Source organism: Populus euphratica, unplaced genomic scaffold (assembly GCF_000495115.2).
Source record: "Populus euphratica unplaced genomic scaffold, PopEup_1.0 scaffold3.1, whole genome shotgun sequence".
NCBI lineage: Eukaryota > Viridiplantae > Streptophyta > Magnoliopsida > Malpighiales > Salicaceae > Populus > Populus euphratica.
The window spans coordinates 1,516,500-1,532,665 of NW_011499847.1; the positions used below are offsets into that span (position 1 = coordinate 1,516,500).

The 16,166-nt window shown below is 37.9% G+C and overlaps 2 protein-coding genes across 2 annotated transcripts; one reads left to right on the top strand and one right to left on the bottom strand.

Annotated features, from left to right (window-relative positions):
• Window positions 1-1,993: 1,993 nt before the first annotated feature.
• On the top strand, window positions 1,994-4,133 carry LOC105140555 (serine/threonine protein phosphatase 2A 57 kDa regulatory subunit B' beta isoform-like). The gene is made up of 2 exons (XM_011047427.1): window positions 1,994-3,171; window positions 3,694-4,133. The coding sequence occupies exons 1-2, from the start codon at window positions 2,119-2,121 to the stop codon at window positions 4,003-4,005; spliced, it is 1,365 nt and encodes a 454-aa protein (XP_011045729.1). The 5' UTR covers window positions 1,994-2,118; the 3' UTR covers window positions 4,006-4,133.
• Window positions 4,134-5,416: 1,283 nt separating this feature from the next.
• On the bottom strand, window positions 5,417-15,894 carry LOC105140564 (transportin-1-like). Its single transcript, XM_011047438.1, has 29 exons — window positions 15,441-15,894; window positions 15,068-15,355; window positions 14,758-14,847; window positions 14,578-14,655; window positions 14,396-14,476; window positions 14,063-14,113; window positions 13,755-13,840; window positions 12,801-12,867; window positions 12,654-12,710; window positions 12,531-12,560; window positions 12,338-12,397; window positions 12,074-12,187; window positions 11,293-11,406; window positions 10,694-10,792; window positions 10,399-10,524; window positions 10,245-10,319; window positions 10,037-10,108; window positions 9,795-9,905; window positions 9,464-9,547; window positions 8,813-8,920; window positions 8,302-8,403; window positions 8,036-8,098; window positions 7,880-7,954; window positions 7,381-7,452; window positions 7,178-7,305; window positions 7,046-7,097; window positions 6,901-6,969; window positions 6,753-6,812; window positions 5,417-6,207 (listed from the first exon to the last, which is right to left on the bottom strand). Exons 1-29 carry the CDS (start codon window positions 15,627-15,629, stop codon window positions 6,124-6,126), a joined length of 2,685 nt encoding a protein of 894 aa, XP_011045740.1. The 5' UTR covers window positions 15,630-15,894; the 3' UTR covers window positions 5,417-6,123.
• Between the last annotated feature and the right edge of the window lie 272 nt (window positions 15,895-16,166).

Genomic DNA, 16,166 nt, shown 5'->3' on the forward strand with positions numbered 1-16,166 from the left:
GGGCAAATTGATGGTTCTCTGAATTCTTTGTTTCTTGTATTATACATTCAGGGATAATGGTACTTGGATAATATTATTATATTATCATCTTAGTTTCTTGGTTCTGCAATTTTTTCTTATATCTGCATATATATGGCATAGGCAAGAAAAGCTCGAAGCATAAGTTGGAACATGGCTACCATTCGGCTCGGATCCAGAAATTGAATGTTCAGGGGCTTAATGAAGGCCTTGGCTCGTTATTTCACCCTATAAAGTGGATGAGAAAAATTCGTTCAGTTTTATCATCACTGACCTTTGTGCACGTCAGATAACGAACGATTATTTCCCTCACATTTTCATGGGTTACGAAAAAGTTTCTAATGTACCTGTTCAGGTACGGATGACTCGCTTATGAGAAAAAGACTCGAGAGCTGGTAAGCACTTACGTAAAAGCCAAAACAAGAAGATTATTTAAAAAAAACATCAAGTGTTGTTGCTGATTATTGCTGCCGGCGCCTCAACTCAAACCAAATCGAGGTCTAGATCCTCCGAGAAGGATCCTTCATTTAACAAGGGGAAGAGGAAGAAAGAAGTACGGGCCTGCGAGATAAGGATCGTGAAAGGAAGGACGAGTAAAGGAACTCCGAAAGCTAAGTAGAGAAAACAGTTAAAACAACAGAAACCCAATATGATCTAATGGAAGGATGGGAGCAAGGGGAAGGAGAAGGGGGAGGGGGAGAAAATGAGAGAAGGGAAAGAAGTAGGATATATAAAGGAAAATCTGAAAGCACAAACATGAAAGGGGATGAAAAACGAGAAAACCTTCCGCTTTCTCGCCTAGAACAGCCATGAGCAGCATGCTAGCCACCCGCATCGGAGCATGCACTCCTACAAACCAGCCGAAAAAAGATAAGAGAAGAAAGAAAAAAGCAAACGAGACGCATCGTTTTGAATTGAAAGAAACGATCTTTTTTCCTACTAGTACAGAGATACATGAATTCAATCACGATAGTTTCAAACATGAAAAACATATTTAAAGGAGAAGTAATAAAGAAAGATTTGTGTGTAAAAGGAGCATAGGATAGAATACTTTCGCGCGCGCGCGCAATAAGAAATATTATATTTTTAAATAAGAAAAGGAAAGGTACTGACTAGGCCGTGTCGTAGAAGTTGATCGGAAACCCCCTTCCCGATTTGGCCTTGCAGGAATAATATACCTAGAGTCTCCGAGGAGGATGGTATGATAATAAAAAGTTTCAGATCTGGATAATAGATTTTAAGATTTTAAGTTCGAGACATGTGTTTTTTATAAAAACCAGGAATAAACAAGGTTTTACCCACTTCTGAACCATAAAACATACTTTTTAAAAGGTGGTTTCCTCAGATTAAGAAAAGAAGAAGAAGAGTTTTGCATACCTAGAGAACCGGACTGAAGACACCGGCAGCAATAATCAGCGACAACATGAAGGACCTTGACCGCAGGGTGAAAAATGCAGAGATGAATAACAGTCAGGTGGTGTGGTGGTGTTCAAGTAATAAGAATTTTAAAATTAAAAAGTTTGGTTTTTTTTTAATTTTAGATTTAAATTTTTAATTATTTATATAATAATTATTAAAAATTTATATAATTATTAATTTTAAAATTATGAAATTAATTTAAAAGTGGATTCGAAAACCCAAGTTAATCTAAAGAAAAATTACAGGGACGAACGGGTTGGTGGGGCACATGTTTGTGACGTTGGATTACATTAAATTAGAGTTCTCACACTTGCTCGCGCCTCCATGTGAGCTGCAACAAGCTGTCAGTAATTAAAGAAACCCACCACATGGCAATCATCCAAATGAGTAGCTAGAACAACGAAATACTCCTTGATGCAGATAATGTCTCGTCGCATTTGTTACTTGTGGGTTGGGAAATATTCTATACTCCTTTCTTCGGATATTACAACTTCTTGTCTAAAAAACATCGCTGTCTTTTTTGGCATTTCTTGCATGCCCTAAAAGGCAATAAAGATCGAAAGCAACACGAAAACATTCTCTCTTTCTTTCAGCATTTGAAAAAAAAAATTATAACCAGGCTCTTCTAGTTCCTCCCCTGTGATAGAAATATTAAGCAAAGAAGAGCATAAGAGGGAGAAAATGGGTGTTCTCAGAAACACACCGAAAGCTTCTCCAACAAAAAAATCTGCCACCCTTCAACACCTCTTTGATTTGGAGGCCAACAATAGCATTGGCACTAAGATTTACAGTCCCCAAAGGAGCAAGCAGTCTATCATTGAATCTGAATATGGAGAAATCTTGTCTATTATATCTCACTGTTGCTCCATCTTCACTTTCACCGATCCTTTAGAGTCTCCCTCAGAGCAAGATGTCAAGCGATTAAAGCTCTTCCAGCTTCTTTCTTTCATGAAGAAACCCAAAAAGCCCCTGCCTGAAGAAATTATACGCCCTCTTGTGTCTATGCTATCGGCAAACCTTTTCAGGCCTCTCCCGCCATCTGCCAAACGAATCGTCGTCTGTGAATTACCTGATGATGAAGACCTCGTTTCCACTCTCTCGCCTGCCTGGCCACACCTGCAAGTAGTTTACGACATTCTGCTTCGACTGGTCCTCAGTATTGATCCCAAAGTTCTCCGTGGTTATGTTGATAAACGTTTCCTTGTCAACCTTCTGTCCCTCTTTCAGACCGAAGACCGAAGAGAACGCGAGTGTCTGAAGAATGTTTACCACCGGATATATTCCAAGTTCACCTTCTACAGGGCAATCATGAGGAAATCTATGAATGATGTTTTCTTGTACTATGTTTTCGAGTCAGAGAAGCATTCTGGGATTGGTGAGCTGCTTGAGATATGGGGAAGCATCATCAATGGTTTTACTGTGCCACTGAAAGAAGAGCACAAGCTGTTCTTGATGAGAGTGCTTATTCCTTTGCACAAGGCCAAGGGGATGCCAGTTTACCATAGACAGCTGGCCTTTTGTGTTAATCAATTTGTGCAGAAGGAACCAATGCTTGGTGGGACTGTTGTTAGAGGGATCTTAAAGTATTGGCCTGCCACAAATTGTCAGAAAGAAGTTCTGCTCATTGATGAATTGGAGGAACTGGTCGAGAATATAGATCCTGATCACTATAGAAAGTTAGCTTTGCTTATATGTACCCAAATTTCGAGGTGCTTGAACAGTTCGAACTCACAGGTACGCTAATTATGATCCATGATACATCCTCATAAGAATTCCTTGATAGTTTCTAGGCCACTTGGATTTGGGATTTCAACCTTCCCTTTCTCACATTCTCCCATCACAATTCATGAGAGAAAGGATAATGATTCAGTACCTTTTTAATTCTTCTTGTGCTTTGGGTTCATGAAACAGTAAATCATGTTCTAGTGGTTCCTGAAGGCTCCTTTTCCTCCCAGGGGAAAGGTCCTGAAAGTGGTCACAAGATATACAATCAGGCCTCGAAAAACCTCCCATTTTGTTTGATGATGTTAAGAGATGACCTGTTAGTAAGTTGAGCTTAATTGCACTGTTTACAAGCGGATCTTGTGAACACAATTCAGGTCTTGCGGTTTTTTTTGCATCTGCTATACATCTGCAAGAAGCTTTCTTCTATAGGCTTCTTTCATTTTCTGTCCCTTCTTTTTCCCTTATGGATGTCATCAAGGTTTAATTATTAATGATCATAATACGCTAAGGCCTAAATAACTTGAAATTCAGGTTGCAGAACGTGCACTATACGTGTGGAACAATGAACAATTTGTGAAGATGGCATCATCAATGATGGAAGAGGTGTTTCCTGTGGTAGTAGAAAGCGTAGAAAAGAACCTGAAGTGGCACTGGAGCAAGAGTGTAAAACAACTGACAGAAAATGTGAAGACAATGATAGAAGAAATGGATCCAAATTTATATGACAAGTGCCTGGAAGAAATAGCCCACAAAGAGTACTTAGCTGGCCAAGAAGATATCAAGAGAAAAGAAAATTGGGAAAGGTTAGAATCGGCAGCAGCCAAAAACCATCAGTTCTTCTAGCCTAAAAAATGTACATATGTCTCCCATTAATGAGCAAAGAATCTGACTCTTTGCTGGTAATTGGTATTCAAAAATTATTTGACACTGCTATACAAAGTTATAAAACAAAGACTTCTTGATCTCCAATATGAGCTAACAGGTCACATTTCCTAGGGTCGTTCACCGGCCATATAGGAATACCAAATAACCTAAATCCATGTTGACTTGGTGGTGAAATAGATTTATGAAATGCAGAGATATCATATAATTATAATTTAAGTCATCACAATTACAAAAGCCACGGTAGGGATTTGCTAGTATCAAATGGTGTACCTTGATCTGGCTTTGGGTTAGTTTGTATTTGGTACCGTGGTAAATCTTGCTTTACAGAAGTATATTTGGCTTAAAAATGTATTATAATCCTCCTCGGTATCAACAAATTAGCTGCCTTACAACCCTCCATGAAAGCCAACAAAATGGAAAAAATCCCCTCCACAAGGCTAGTTAAAATCAATGAATTTGACCGTCTAAAGACGGCCATCCTCGAAATCCTACCATGTTGATTTCCTAGTGGAAGGACCTTTCTCGATCAGAAAATAAGGGACATCAAATCATACTAGCCCCCTCTGTTCCCATTTTATTGGACCAAAATTTCACATAACAATAATATATTGGCCCCAAAAGGTGATGCTTAGTGAAATGTCACAGTTCAAGAACAATCTAAGCAGCAGCAAATTTGTAGCATCTCCTTCACTCTGCTGCCGCTGGGTTTAACATGGACAGGGCAACATCTTGCCAACTCTTCATTTTCCTAAAGGCTAAACAGTACCCTCCAATCGTAGGTCCTAACTCAGTCTTTATTGGGTTTCATTTATAATCTCGTGATTCAACGTTGAATACAAAGTTTTAACTGTATGATGTGAGTTTTAGTCTCTCTTCTGTGTCTGAAAGAAAGCATCCATGTCACAGCCATAATATAAAACACGGTATGTAGCATAAAATCTCATCTCATTTCAGTGGTAGAATCATAATTAATTTGAAACAAAGCTTATCGATACCACCAGCCGCGGATTTTTAATCTGGATGGTTATCGTCTTTCGTACAATTCTAGTCAGAAGTTTGGTTGTGCCAAGTTAAAAACCAATTCGATTTGAAGATTCTTAGATTTTCTCGGTGGTCTTGTGCAGCTGAGAACTGCTATGCTCACTCTCTGTTCTTGCGGCGCTGCTGATTGTTGCTCTGGCTTCAGATGACTCTGTTCTGGGCCGTGTTAGCCTCGCTTCCAAGGAAAACCCACCTTGATAGAGGACTGAACTCCAAACAGAGATATGAATTCTAGCATGACCAAACAGGATTGCAAGTGAGCAATAGAGAATAGTCCAAGGCAAGTTTACTACCCAGCAAACCATAAGCTGATACCAGAAATACGTTCTCAAACCAGAAAGAAGAAAGCTTTATTATATGATCAAGGTAAATAACAATTTCTGATTTAACAGCAAATTGGGTATTGTTACAATCAAAATCCAAAAGAAAGAATTTTACATGGTACATCACTGCCCACACAAGTCAAATCTCAATCTCTCAAGGAAACAGGAATCACTGAATCCATCACCCTATTTTTGTAGCGAACTTTGGGGGAGATTATGTGAAGCCGAAAACTTATAACAGTTGGGGAACGATGTAAAAACCCCTTGTACCAGAAAAAAACGTGTGGAAATCACACAGAAACCTATCCCACTGAAACCGAAAAAATGCAGAAATAATCTTGATCAATAAAGTAAGAGAAATATTTGAAGCTTGAAGTCCTCGCTTTTAACCATTTGAAACCACCATCTATCTAAAAGCTTGGAAAACTGCACCACTTTACATCATTCCCGCAACCCCATATGATAGTTTTTCTAAAACCAAAAACTGTCTGGGTTTTGAAGAGGATCAACTTCAAGCTTCTAGGAAATATGGCAACACCGATGCTCTGTCTGAAAAAAAATCGCGACGACATCCTGGTCCATGCCCTAAATAGTAACTCACAACTCAACTCATAGGGAAATGCACAAAATGATGATCACGAGTAATGCAGGTGTTAGCTCAAAAGAACCACAAGCTGAAGATGAGTTCCGGCAGAAAAAGATCACAATAGGATTAAACTTGATATTTCGAAAGTTTTTCCTTCACTGGGGGCTCCAATGCAGACATGTACTGGTCCCATGCTCCATCCCTGAGCATCTGTAATCACATTCATTGTCAAACAATCATGTATGAATCAATGTTGCCCACAAGTTATTATAATAGGAAATGAATTTACATTAACCACGTACACAGTGATACAAAAGAAGATCCCCTTTGTATTGGAGATCCTACACCCAGAAGTTCTAGAACACAAATCCAAAGAACAGGATAGAGTAAATGATTTCAACTGCTTTGGAAGAAATAATTCCAAAACAAATCCATTTTGCTTTAGGTTTTAGGTTGTTCTTTTCATTTTCCTTTCTCTTTTCCTAGTGAAGGAGGGCAAAGGGTAGACAGTAGAAGGGGGTTTTTTCCACTTTAATTTTGCCTGCACAAATTTGCAAGCTTCATGTCCTCGTCCACAGAAAAAACAATCTGAAAAGGGATTTTTACTATAAATTTTTATTAAGAAATCAAATAGCTTGCACGATATTTCCAAGGGTTATCAATATCATTTTCAAAATACTTGACTTCCATGGCATTGAAAGGTGACCAGAATTTATATGGTAAATCATATCAAACAAGTGAGATGTATTTCTGACCTGTTTATAACCATGCAACACCTGGCAAACTTCATTATGTAGCTCTTCACTTCTTATTTCCTACACAAATAGGTTTCCAGGCAATGACATATGAAATCATTTCAAAAAAAAATAACTCATAAGATTCAAGCAGCACCACCATCCTTACATGCCAACTTGCGATCGCTTTGCACATGAAAACAAGTGAACTTAGAGCTCCAGAAGGATTTCTTCTGACCTGAGATGTTTAGAACACCCATAAGTTTAATTATGCATTCAATTCTGATAATAAAAAATTATGAGTAAAGGCATACCATTGCACATAGACCTCGGAAGGCATCCTCTTTCTCAATATCATCATGTATCCTGCCAATGTTAATCTTTTGTTAATTTTATGATTGCAAGAAATGTTCCATGAACATAGATGAAGATGGACTAATACTTACATGGACAAAGCAATGCACCATGATTGCATGAAATGCTCCATGTGCGGTGATAAAATTTCAGGACAAACCCATGCAAGCCTCCCAAGTGTGATTGCACTATTTTCTACGAGTGACTTGTTGTTCAGTTCCTGCTCAGCACCAGAAATCACATCATAAATATCATGAGCAAAACACGCACACAATAATAACATGGAGACCATTACCTCTGAATGTTGGAGAATTGGAACCAAGCATGGCATGACAGTCATAACAATAGGAGTGATTTCTTGATGAACCTGACATTGTAAGAAGCATAAAATCAAATGTTGTCACCGTTAATTAAAAAAAAAATGAACACAAACAAGAGAGCTTAACAGCAAGTCTCATTGTATTAAAGGAAGTGCATTTTATGTCCTTAGGTTCACCCAATATCCTCTGTCCATTTCCCAACTGGGTCTTAAATTTTCCAAGTCATAGCATGCAGATGAAAAATGAAGATGAGGCAGAAAAAAAAAATGATAACAAGATACTGAATTCATTATATGCCATAATTTTCCAGCCACCACCATCAGCAATTTTGACAATAGGACCGTGCCACAACAATATTGAAACTTTGGAACCCGACAAGAATAAATAAAACTGCTATAATGTTAAAACACACTTCACTCTGACATTCTACTGAATATTAGTCAACTATACATTGCAGAAAAGCCATCTACTGACCTTAACTGCTAATTCTCCAATAGCCCAACATGCGTTATTTGCTACTGAAATGCTTTCCTTCAGCTTAGGAGTGCACTGCATGAAGCATTTTTGTTATGCAAATATGCTGCTGGCCAACTATAATGCTCATAAAATCAAGACACGAGATTCACTAACCAGTTGTTTGGCTGCAACGTCAAGAAACTCAGGCAATCGGGGGCGCAAATGAACAGCACATACCTAGATCAAAAAATCACCATAAGGCATCGATATTTACCAAATGTAAAATAATAAAGAACCCAAGAGCCGGTCACTAATCTTGTGGCCCAGGGTTACCTAGCTGCCTTTTCTTTAGACTGTCACATGAGTTAGCTTCCCAGCTCTGAAATAGTAGCAAGGGAGTGGAGAGGAAAGTTAAATTCAGTCAGCTAGTTCCAACTTACTCTTGCAAGGTCACCAAGGAGTGCAAAAGCACTTTGCCGAACATCAGAAGCATCATCCATGCAACATTGCAGAAGCAGGTCCCTTAAATTGCTTTGTGAAACCTGCTGATGGAACTTCATTAGATTATTCAACAAGGAAGACATGTTTGCAGCAAAATGCATGATTATAGAGCATCAAATGCACACAACGCAATCCATGGTCAGCAAGTAAATATACAATTTGCACTCCATCAGTGCTATATCCAGGATAAATAAGCAAATTGTTAAATCTTAAACAAAGTACTCCTTCTTTTCCAAAGCAAGGTAGCAAAATTGCATTCCAAACCAAAGCAACCAAGCTATAAGCCACTGAACACAATAAATTTTTGCATTGATTCAAGGGTGGATAGTATGAAAGAAAATAACAGAAAATTGCATGTACCTTTTTTTTGGCAGAAGTTGAACCAACTTCGTACAGAGAACAAAATGAGCAATTTCACAATGGAAGAAAAGGTTAGAAGAAGAGGATTACCAAACTTTCTATCCCACTACCAAGACCCTCAGCAATTCCGGAGAGAAGATCAATTGAGCAAACAATGAATTCTTTATCATACAAAAAGCCAGATGTAACAGGATCAACCTGCAATAAAAATTTACTGAATCTCTAAAAATCCATTATCCAATAATAGGAGCCACCAAACACGGTTGTGGTAAAGGCAACGAGAAGCAAAGAAATCTCAACAGGACAAGCAACTTGGCCACAAGGGGATATAAATTCCTTTTAGAATAAAATCATGAAGTCATGGGTTGAGCAAGCAAACTTTTTATTTGCATTTGTTGGGCAACAAAAGAGTAACATAGGTCATAATTTCACATGGTGGTCCATCAATGCAGCACAACATGTGCAGGCTTGGCCTCTTGATAGTAAAGAGCAACCAATGCTCATTGGTTACTACTAAAACAGTCAATGAGAAAATAGGCAATAAAATGTGAGGCCTGATTGAAAGTTGAAGCTACAAAACATGGTTAGTAGTGCATAAACTGTTGAACAGTAGTGGCCAGCACTCAATCGCATAAAGTACAATCAGAGATAAAAACGACTCAAAAGCAGAATTTAAATTACTATGAGCATAAAACAAATCATCACTTCTGAATCATAAACTTTGTATGAATTTGCTCAAACCTTCGCTAATTGTTGGCTCTGAATTATGGCTATACACCTCTGAAATACAGGCTCAGCAAATTGAGAGAATCCTGTACCCAATGCCTGGAAAAAGAAGAAATGTGCATCTTTAATCCCACAATAGTCTGAGCTATGGATTTTTAAAAAATGCCTTAAATCCATGACCACAAGTATATATTAGGGTGGGATGATTATCGATCTTAATAACATATCCCCATCTTTCCATAAAATCTGAAAGCATATAAGGACACATCTTTCACTAATGTAATACTGGCACCATGTGAACAACAGGGACAGGGATAAAGGTCAAAAAAGCGAAAATTAATCACACCTGTGCTATGGATGTAAAGCACTCCAGCAGGGGAAAGAGATCTTTGTCTGAATTTGAAAGCTGCTGCCACTTTGCAATTAATGGTGGCATCAAAATTTCAAGATAAGCAGGCTGCAAATTACCAAGATAATCAATCCAGTTAAATTTCAAGTAAGACTCTCGACTGTATGCATCACTTGAAAGGAGACTGGAGAGGAAATTGAGGGAGCAAGAATGGGGGATCAATCACATGATGTTGAAACCTTATTCAGTTCTGCTCCAACAGCATCTGCTAGAGTTCCAATAGCATCATATACAATTCTAAGATTCCGTCTCTGGATCAAAAAACACATGTAAATGAAAGGTGGAGTCTAACAGTAACCATAAGCTGTTTATGAACTTATCAATGAAATCATCCAAATTACATCTAATCATTTTAACAGTAGAGGAGCTTTAGTGTCAAGAAGGAACCTGATATTTCCCAAAAGCACACATGAGGTGCTGTAAAATAATCTCTAAACGTGGTGCCAAGTCTTCAGCAGCTTCCTGCAAATGCAAATAAAGCATTAAGATATATGTAAATAATTGAAAATAGAAGAAACAATTAAAATGAACCTATTAGGACCTCTTCTAGTGTTGCAAAAGCTGAACAAGCAGCCTCTTGCACACGCTTGTTTGTATCCAATATTCTCCGTAGAAGACCCATAAGAACTTTGTCAAATTGTTCATAGCCTTTTTGATGGCCGCTTTCCTGAATAGATAAGAGAAGAATTTTCAACTGAGTAATACAGAATCAAAAGCGACAATGGATCATTCATCCTTATAACAATAAGCAGGACAATAAAGTTGTAGGGAATATAGACAGGAAGCAAACACACTTGTTGTGAAAAAACAGCTGCATTAACAAAAATGAACTGTACCTGCACAATGTATTTGCTGAATCGGGAAACTGTCCAACAAGAAATGCTTCGTATGAGGGGGAACTTGTCATCTAATAGAGGAATAAGGAATTCCACCATCTGCATGCACAAAATACTTAAATTTCTGGCATTGACTAAACATTCTGAATCACCAAATTAGCAAAATAACACTCTACTACAAAGAAAAAGGATGACAATATAAAATGGTGTAACAGAGAAGATACAAGGATGACAATACAGCAACTGCAAAATCACAGCCATTTCTAATAAAACTTCACTTGGAGAAAGAGATAGAGGTGGCTTCAAGCCACGTACATGGATGAGATCAAGAGAACAAACAATGAAAAAAAAATCAAGTTATGCATTAACTGCATAAGGCACTTGAAGGCCACCATGCACCAAATATGTAATTTCCTTCAAATTTCAGATTTGATTTCTGAAATCAGACACTTAACGCCTTCAAAAGTCTATCATATTTCTCTCTTTCCATACTGAACTAGTTATGACTTAACAGATTTCCTAGAAAACATAAAGTCATCGCTGCATCCATTATACTCAAAACCCAGGTCATGTGCTTTAAGACTTCAAAAAATTATCACCTGAGACAAATGAGGATGAAGACCATCAATGCACCCCTCAGCAACAGCACCAAGTGCCAAAACTGCTGCTTCTCTGTCTTTCCAGGATTCATCACCGCTAGCAGCTAACTTAGCCTGCAGATATTTTTTAAATTACAATGGCAATTCAACTTGAGCATATAGATATAAGCATACATCTCTTGAATAACGAGATCTATAGTGATAACATAATAAATATGGTTGAAGAAAACAGCTCTTTCACAAGAGGTCTCATGGTTTCTTTTCCGGTTCTTTAGATTGCAAAAGCAAGACTCAAACTAAAGATCTAGCCTCTCCCTGCTATGTATGCATGAGGGGCTAAATAACCATTGGTATAACAAGATTTATTGTATTACAACTGTCACTATGCTCAAAATAAATTCTCTAGAGATAACATGCCGAGGGCCAACTGCACCCACAATCTCTAAGCTAACTTACCATAGAAATATGTGCCATTAAACCTGTACACATAATAGATGTACGTTGCCTTAGTGCCTTTGTTCTTAACAATATGTATCAAACTTGCAAGATCCAAATAAACAGCTTGATCCAGGGAACCATATGATCTTTTGATCAACCAAGAGGACTAAGTGTTTCAACAGTTAATCATCGGGACAATAATAAGGAAAAGATGGGTAACAAATCAAGGCAATAGCACTTGCAGGGAGACATCTCTACTAATGCACAATGGAGATGAAAAGTAAAATGCAAAAATAGTGCTTCAAATGAAATTAATGCATCTAACACCAAATAAGTTAACTACCTCAACAACAGGCATCAATGTTGGAAGAATCTCATCTCCAAACACATTTGAGAGAATATCAAGAGCAGCTGCACTGCATTTCCTTAAATTCCACACATTCACTATGTCATCATCCTGTTAATTGTACCAAAATATTGATTTAGAAGGATTTTCATCAATGACCTTGTCTTTCTACACCTAAAGCGCCACAAATTTAAATAAGTTTACCAAATCATAAACTAGAGAAGCACACTGAATAAACATGTCAAGATTTTTGTAACTTACATCATCTTCCACGCTATCTGATCCATGAAATCGTGATGTATGAAACCGAGGTTTCAGATCCTGCAGAGCAGAAATTATACCAAAAGAGAAAAAAATATAGTTTCAGATGCAATACTTCAAGCATGAAATCTGTCATGAAATATAACATACTAGAACACCCTGGGATTGAACAACAAGAATAAACAGATTGAACCTGATCCCTGTCTGGGAGAGACTCATCTTCCTGCAACAATGAATTGATGCCAGGTAAATTAAGAATTATAACAAATACCTAGTCAGAATTGTCCACAAACATAAAACAACACAAAAGAGTTACCTCAGCCTCAGCGAGCGACTCATCATCATCAGCATAAGCCATGTTTGACAGCAAAACCTGAAAAAGTTTGGCCAGAGGTTTTAAAAAAAGTTGCATGTAACTCTGATGAAAATAAGGTAACAAATGTATAAAGGGTTTATGCAGTACCGGAATCAGACGTGGCAAGAATTCTCTTAAGTACTCAAGTGGTAACTGAGCATTACAGTATGCAGACCTGCCGATTATAATTGATATTAAGAAGGCAGTGTGAAGTGAAAGACATATAAATAGTTATAATAACTGAGAAGGCATGCAAATGTTCAGCAGTGGCAAATAAGCTCACATGCAGCTTAAGTTGCCTTTGCAGGGTTAAAGAGAATCAAATATTAATCTTGTTGATCATGATTAAAACAGTTTGGAACAGGACATGAAATGCTAAACAGGCCAAGATTTAAGATTAAAACACCAGATGACGACTAATTGTTAACCTAGGGAGCTAGTTTAAAGAGGGGGGCTAAAATTAGCTTTACAGAAACATCACCAGACCATCAATGCCACCAACACTCTAAGAGTGCTTCGGACATCAGCGCCATCACAAACCACCATCATGTTACCACTGACACCATTACTAGTTCACTACAATACCACCCCGAACACTACAACAAGGTCTCATGCATTTTCAACTATACAGTTCATAAAAGATGTCACACAATCGGTTGCCTCAAAATTTATTTTTCCCAACTTGAATTCATGTAAATCATTAAACCCCCTCTTCTTCTTCTTTTTCCAAACCCAAATCAAAACGACCACCAATCCAATTTTTTTTGTTTTTGACATCTGCGAAGTTAATGCAGGAGAGAGGCAAGAAGCAAAAGTTCTTTTCCAGTCCCGATACTAACACTGCCACTTGCACTTCTGTTTCATATTGCCAACAACAGTTTGGAAGCAAAAAAAAAAAAACCCAGAACTACAAAAAAAATAGATTAGGGGGGCAATCTACATCCCATCTCATACATAATGGAATCAACTTCAAGTTACTATGGTGTCTACAACCAATTCTCCAACCCAGGATGTCAAAGCTACAAAATTATCAAACATGTAATTTATGGAATGGAGGTTTACCAGAATTCACAGGCTTCAAGAGCCACTTCATCATCGCCATTCTTGTTGACTTGCAAGATATATTCAACTACATCTCTCAAATGTGGCTAAAAAAAGTGAAAAAGTCACATCAATGGAAAATAAAAAGGCACAGTGAGAGCATAAAACATTATGGCACATAAGGCAATTACATAACATAAAACTGAGACGCTCAATAGAGCAAGAAGGCAAGTAAAAAACAACTAATAAGGGACTTGAAACTGAGGTAACAGACAGTACAAGTCCAATCAGAAAGAACATACATGAGATTAAATTAACAAGATACTCACCTCCAAGAAAGATGGCTGGACCTCAATTAGCTGTACAAAAGCTGCACAAACCTGTTCATCACGGAGTTAGAAAATATGGATCAGCACAGCCAAACTTGTGAAACAGAAAAGCAATAATCTGAATAGTTAGCAAAGATTATATTTCAATTATTTTTTCTGTGCTAGGAACGGAAACATAATATGATATGTGCAGCCCGACAAATAGTACCATTAAAACCCTACATTTTACAGTCAGAATACAGCAACTGATACAGAACAAAATCAAAAGCGGCTAAATTTCTATTTTGAAGTAAATTAGATCCAATCATGGTGAGGCAATGAGAAAGTATTCACCAATTTCCGCACTTCTGCAGCCTGGTCATTAGCAAGAGCAAACAAACCCTGAAGATACTGATTCATAGATGCATAAAGAGCCTGCAAAAAATTTAAATATGTATTTACCAGTTGTCTCTGAGAATCAAAATAGCATCTAGCAGTTACTGGAAAACAAGATGGATGTAACAAAAAATACTCACAGCAGGCATTAACATAATGTATTGATTCACAGAACCCAACGCAAGTTTTTTCAGTGAGGTATGAGGTGACTGGAAGAACTGTTCATGGCAAACCAGGTTAACAAAATTAGCTTGGTAGGGATCATAAACAAGAAAAACCTCCAAAATGATCTCAGAGCTCTGAGAAAACACCCATCTAACCTGATATAATCGAGGAAGGATGATCTTAATGGGTCGATCAGGTAACCCAGGCACATCTGAATCCAAAACTTGTGGAATGTCCTCACAAATCTACACCAAGAGAACATTGCCTTAATACAGCAGTTATCACTGCTCAACAAGAAAACACATCCTCTAATTAATATATTTCCCACAGAAACCATACCATCTACATTCTTATAAGTTTTCTTTTTGTCCAAATTCATCAACATCGCGCGCGCGCGCCGGAGAGCAAACACTAATAATTTACTTAAAACACTAACTCTTTCAAAGAAGAAGCAATCAACAATACCTTGGACAGAGCATCCATAGCGCCTTCCATGTGATTAAGATCATTACTATCCAAACAAGTAATGAGAGCTTGCAGCAACTCAGGCCACCCCAAAATTCCACCCAGTTGAACAACAACACTAATAATGGTCCCCACCGTCGACCTTATATGCCTATCCGCCGCTCCTAAACACGGCAACAACTCCGATTTTATATACTGTTGATACGCGGGCGTCATAGTTTTATACGCATTTCTTAGGTTGTTTTTTAACAATAATCCCGCCGCCTGCCTAATCTCCACCGATTTCCCCTGCAATTTAAACAATTATAAATTAAATTCAGAAATTACCGATGCTCTCCACTATCGACAAAGAATTGATGAAAAAACTGGCTACCTCGGCGCGAGAAAGAATGAAGGCAAGGTAATTATTGAAATCGGCGAATTGAGAGAAGTTTTGAAGTTGTTGCCAAATCTGAAGCTTGTCGGCGGTTGAAGTTGGTGAAATCTGATGCTCTAGTAATCCACAGATCTCCTTGAATCCTTCTTCCTGTGGCTGCCACGCCGCCGCTGCCGTTGCCTCCATTAATCTAATTCTTGAAGAAGATTTTGCGAAAAAGGTGAAGGAGTAGAGGAGACTCTTTCTCTCTTATCGTGTAGATTCTTTCAGAGTAATATTTTCTCTGCTACCAACTAGTAAAGTCTACTTCTATATGTGCAAGAAAGACGGATAGTGTTTTGTTTTGCGTATTTCTGCGTGCTATGGCGGGGTGTGGCGGGGGGGTTTTGTGCGGTAGGGTACAGTCTTGTGCGTGAACCCTCAGCACCGGTGGATGGCGTAGTTCTCAGCCGGTTGTTGATTGATGGGTCATTTCTAAAAAATATTATTTTATTTTAAAAAATAAAATGACGTTATTTAAAAAAGAAAAATCTTAAAAAATTCTCCAAATTAATTCAACCGAGTCTCGGTTGGGTTTTCTCTTTAAATGAGTTCAAGAAAAAATTCCGCCACTCGATATTTTAAATTAGCAAGTTCCCGGATAAATTTACATGGTCAGATTTTTTATTGGCGAGATGCTGGGTCCATTTATAGGATCAAGTTTGTTTAATACCGATAATAATT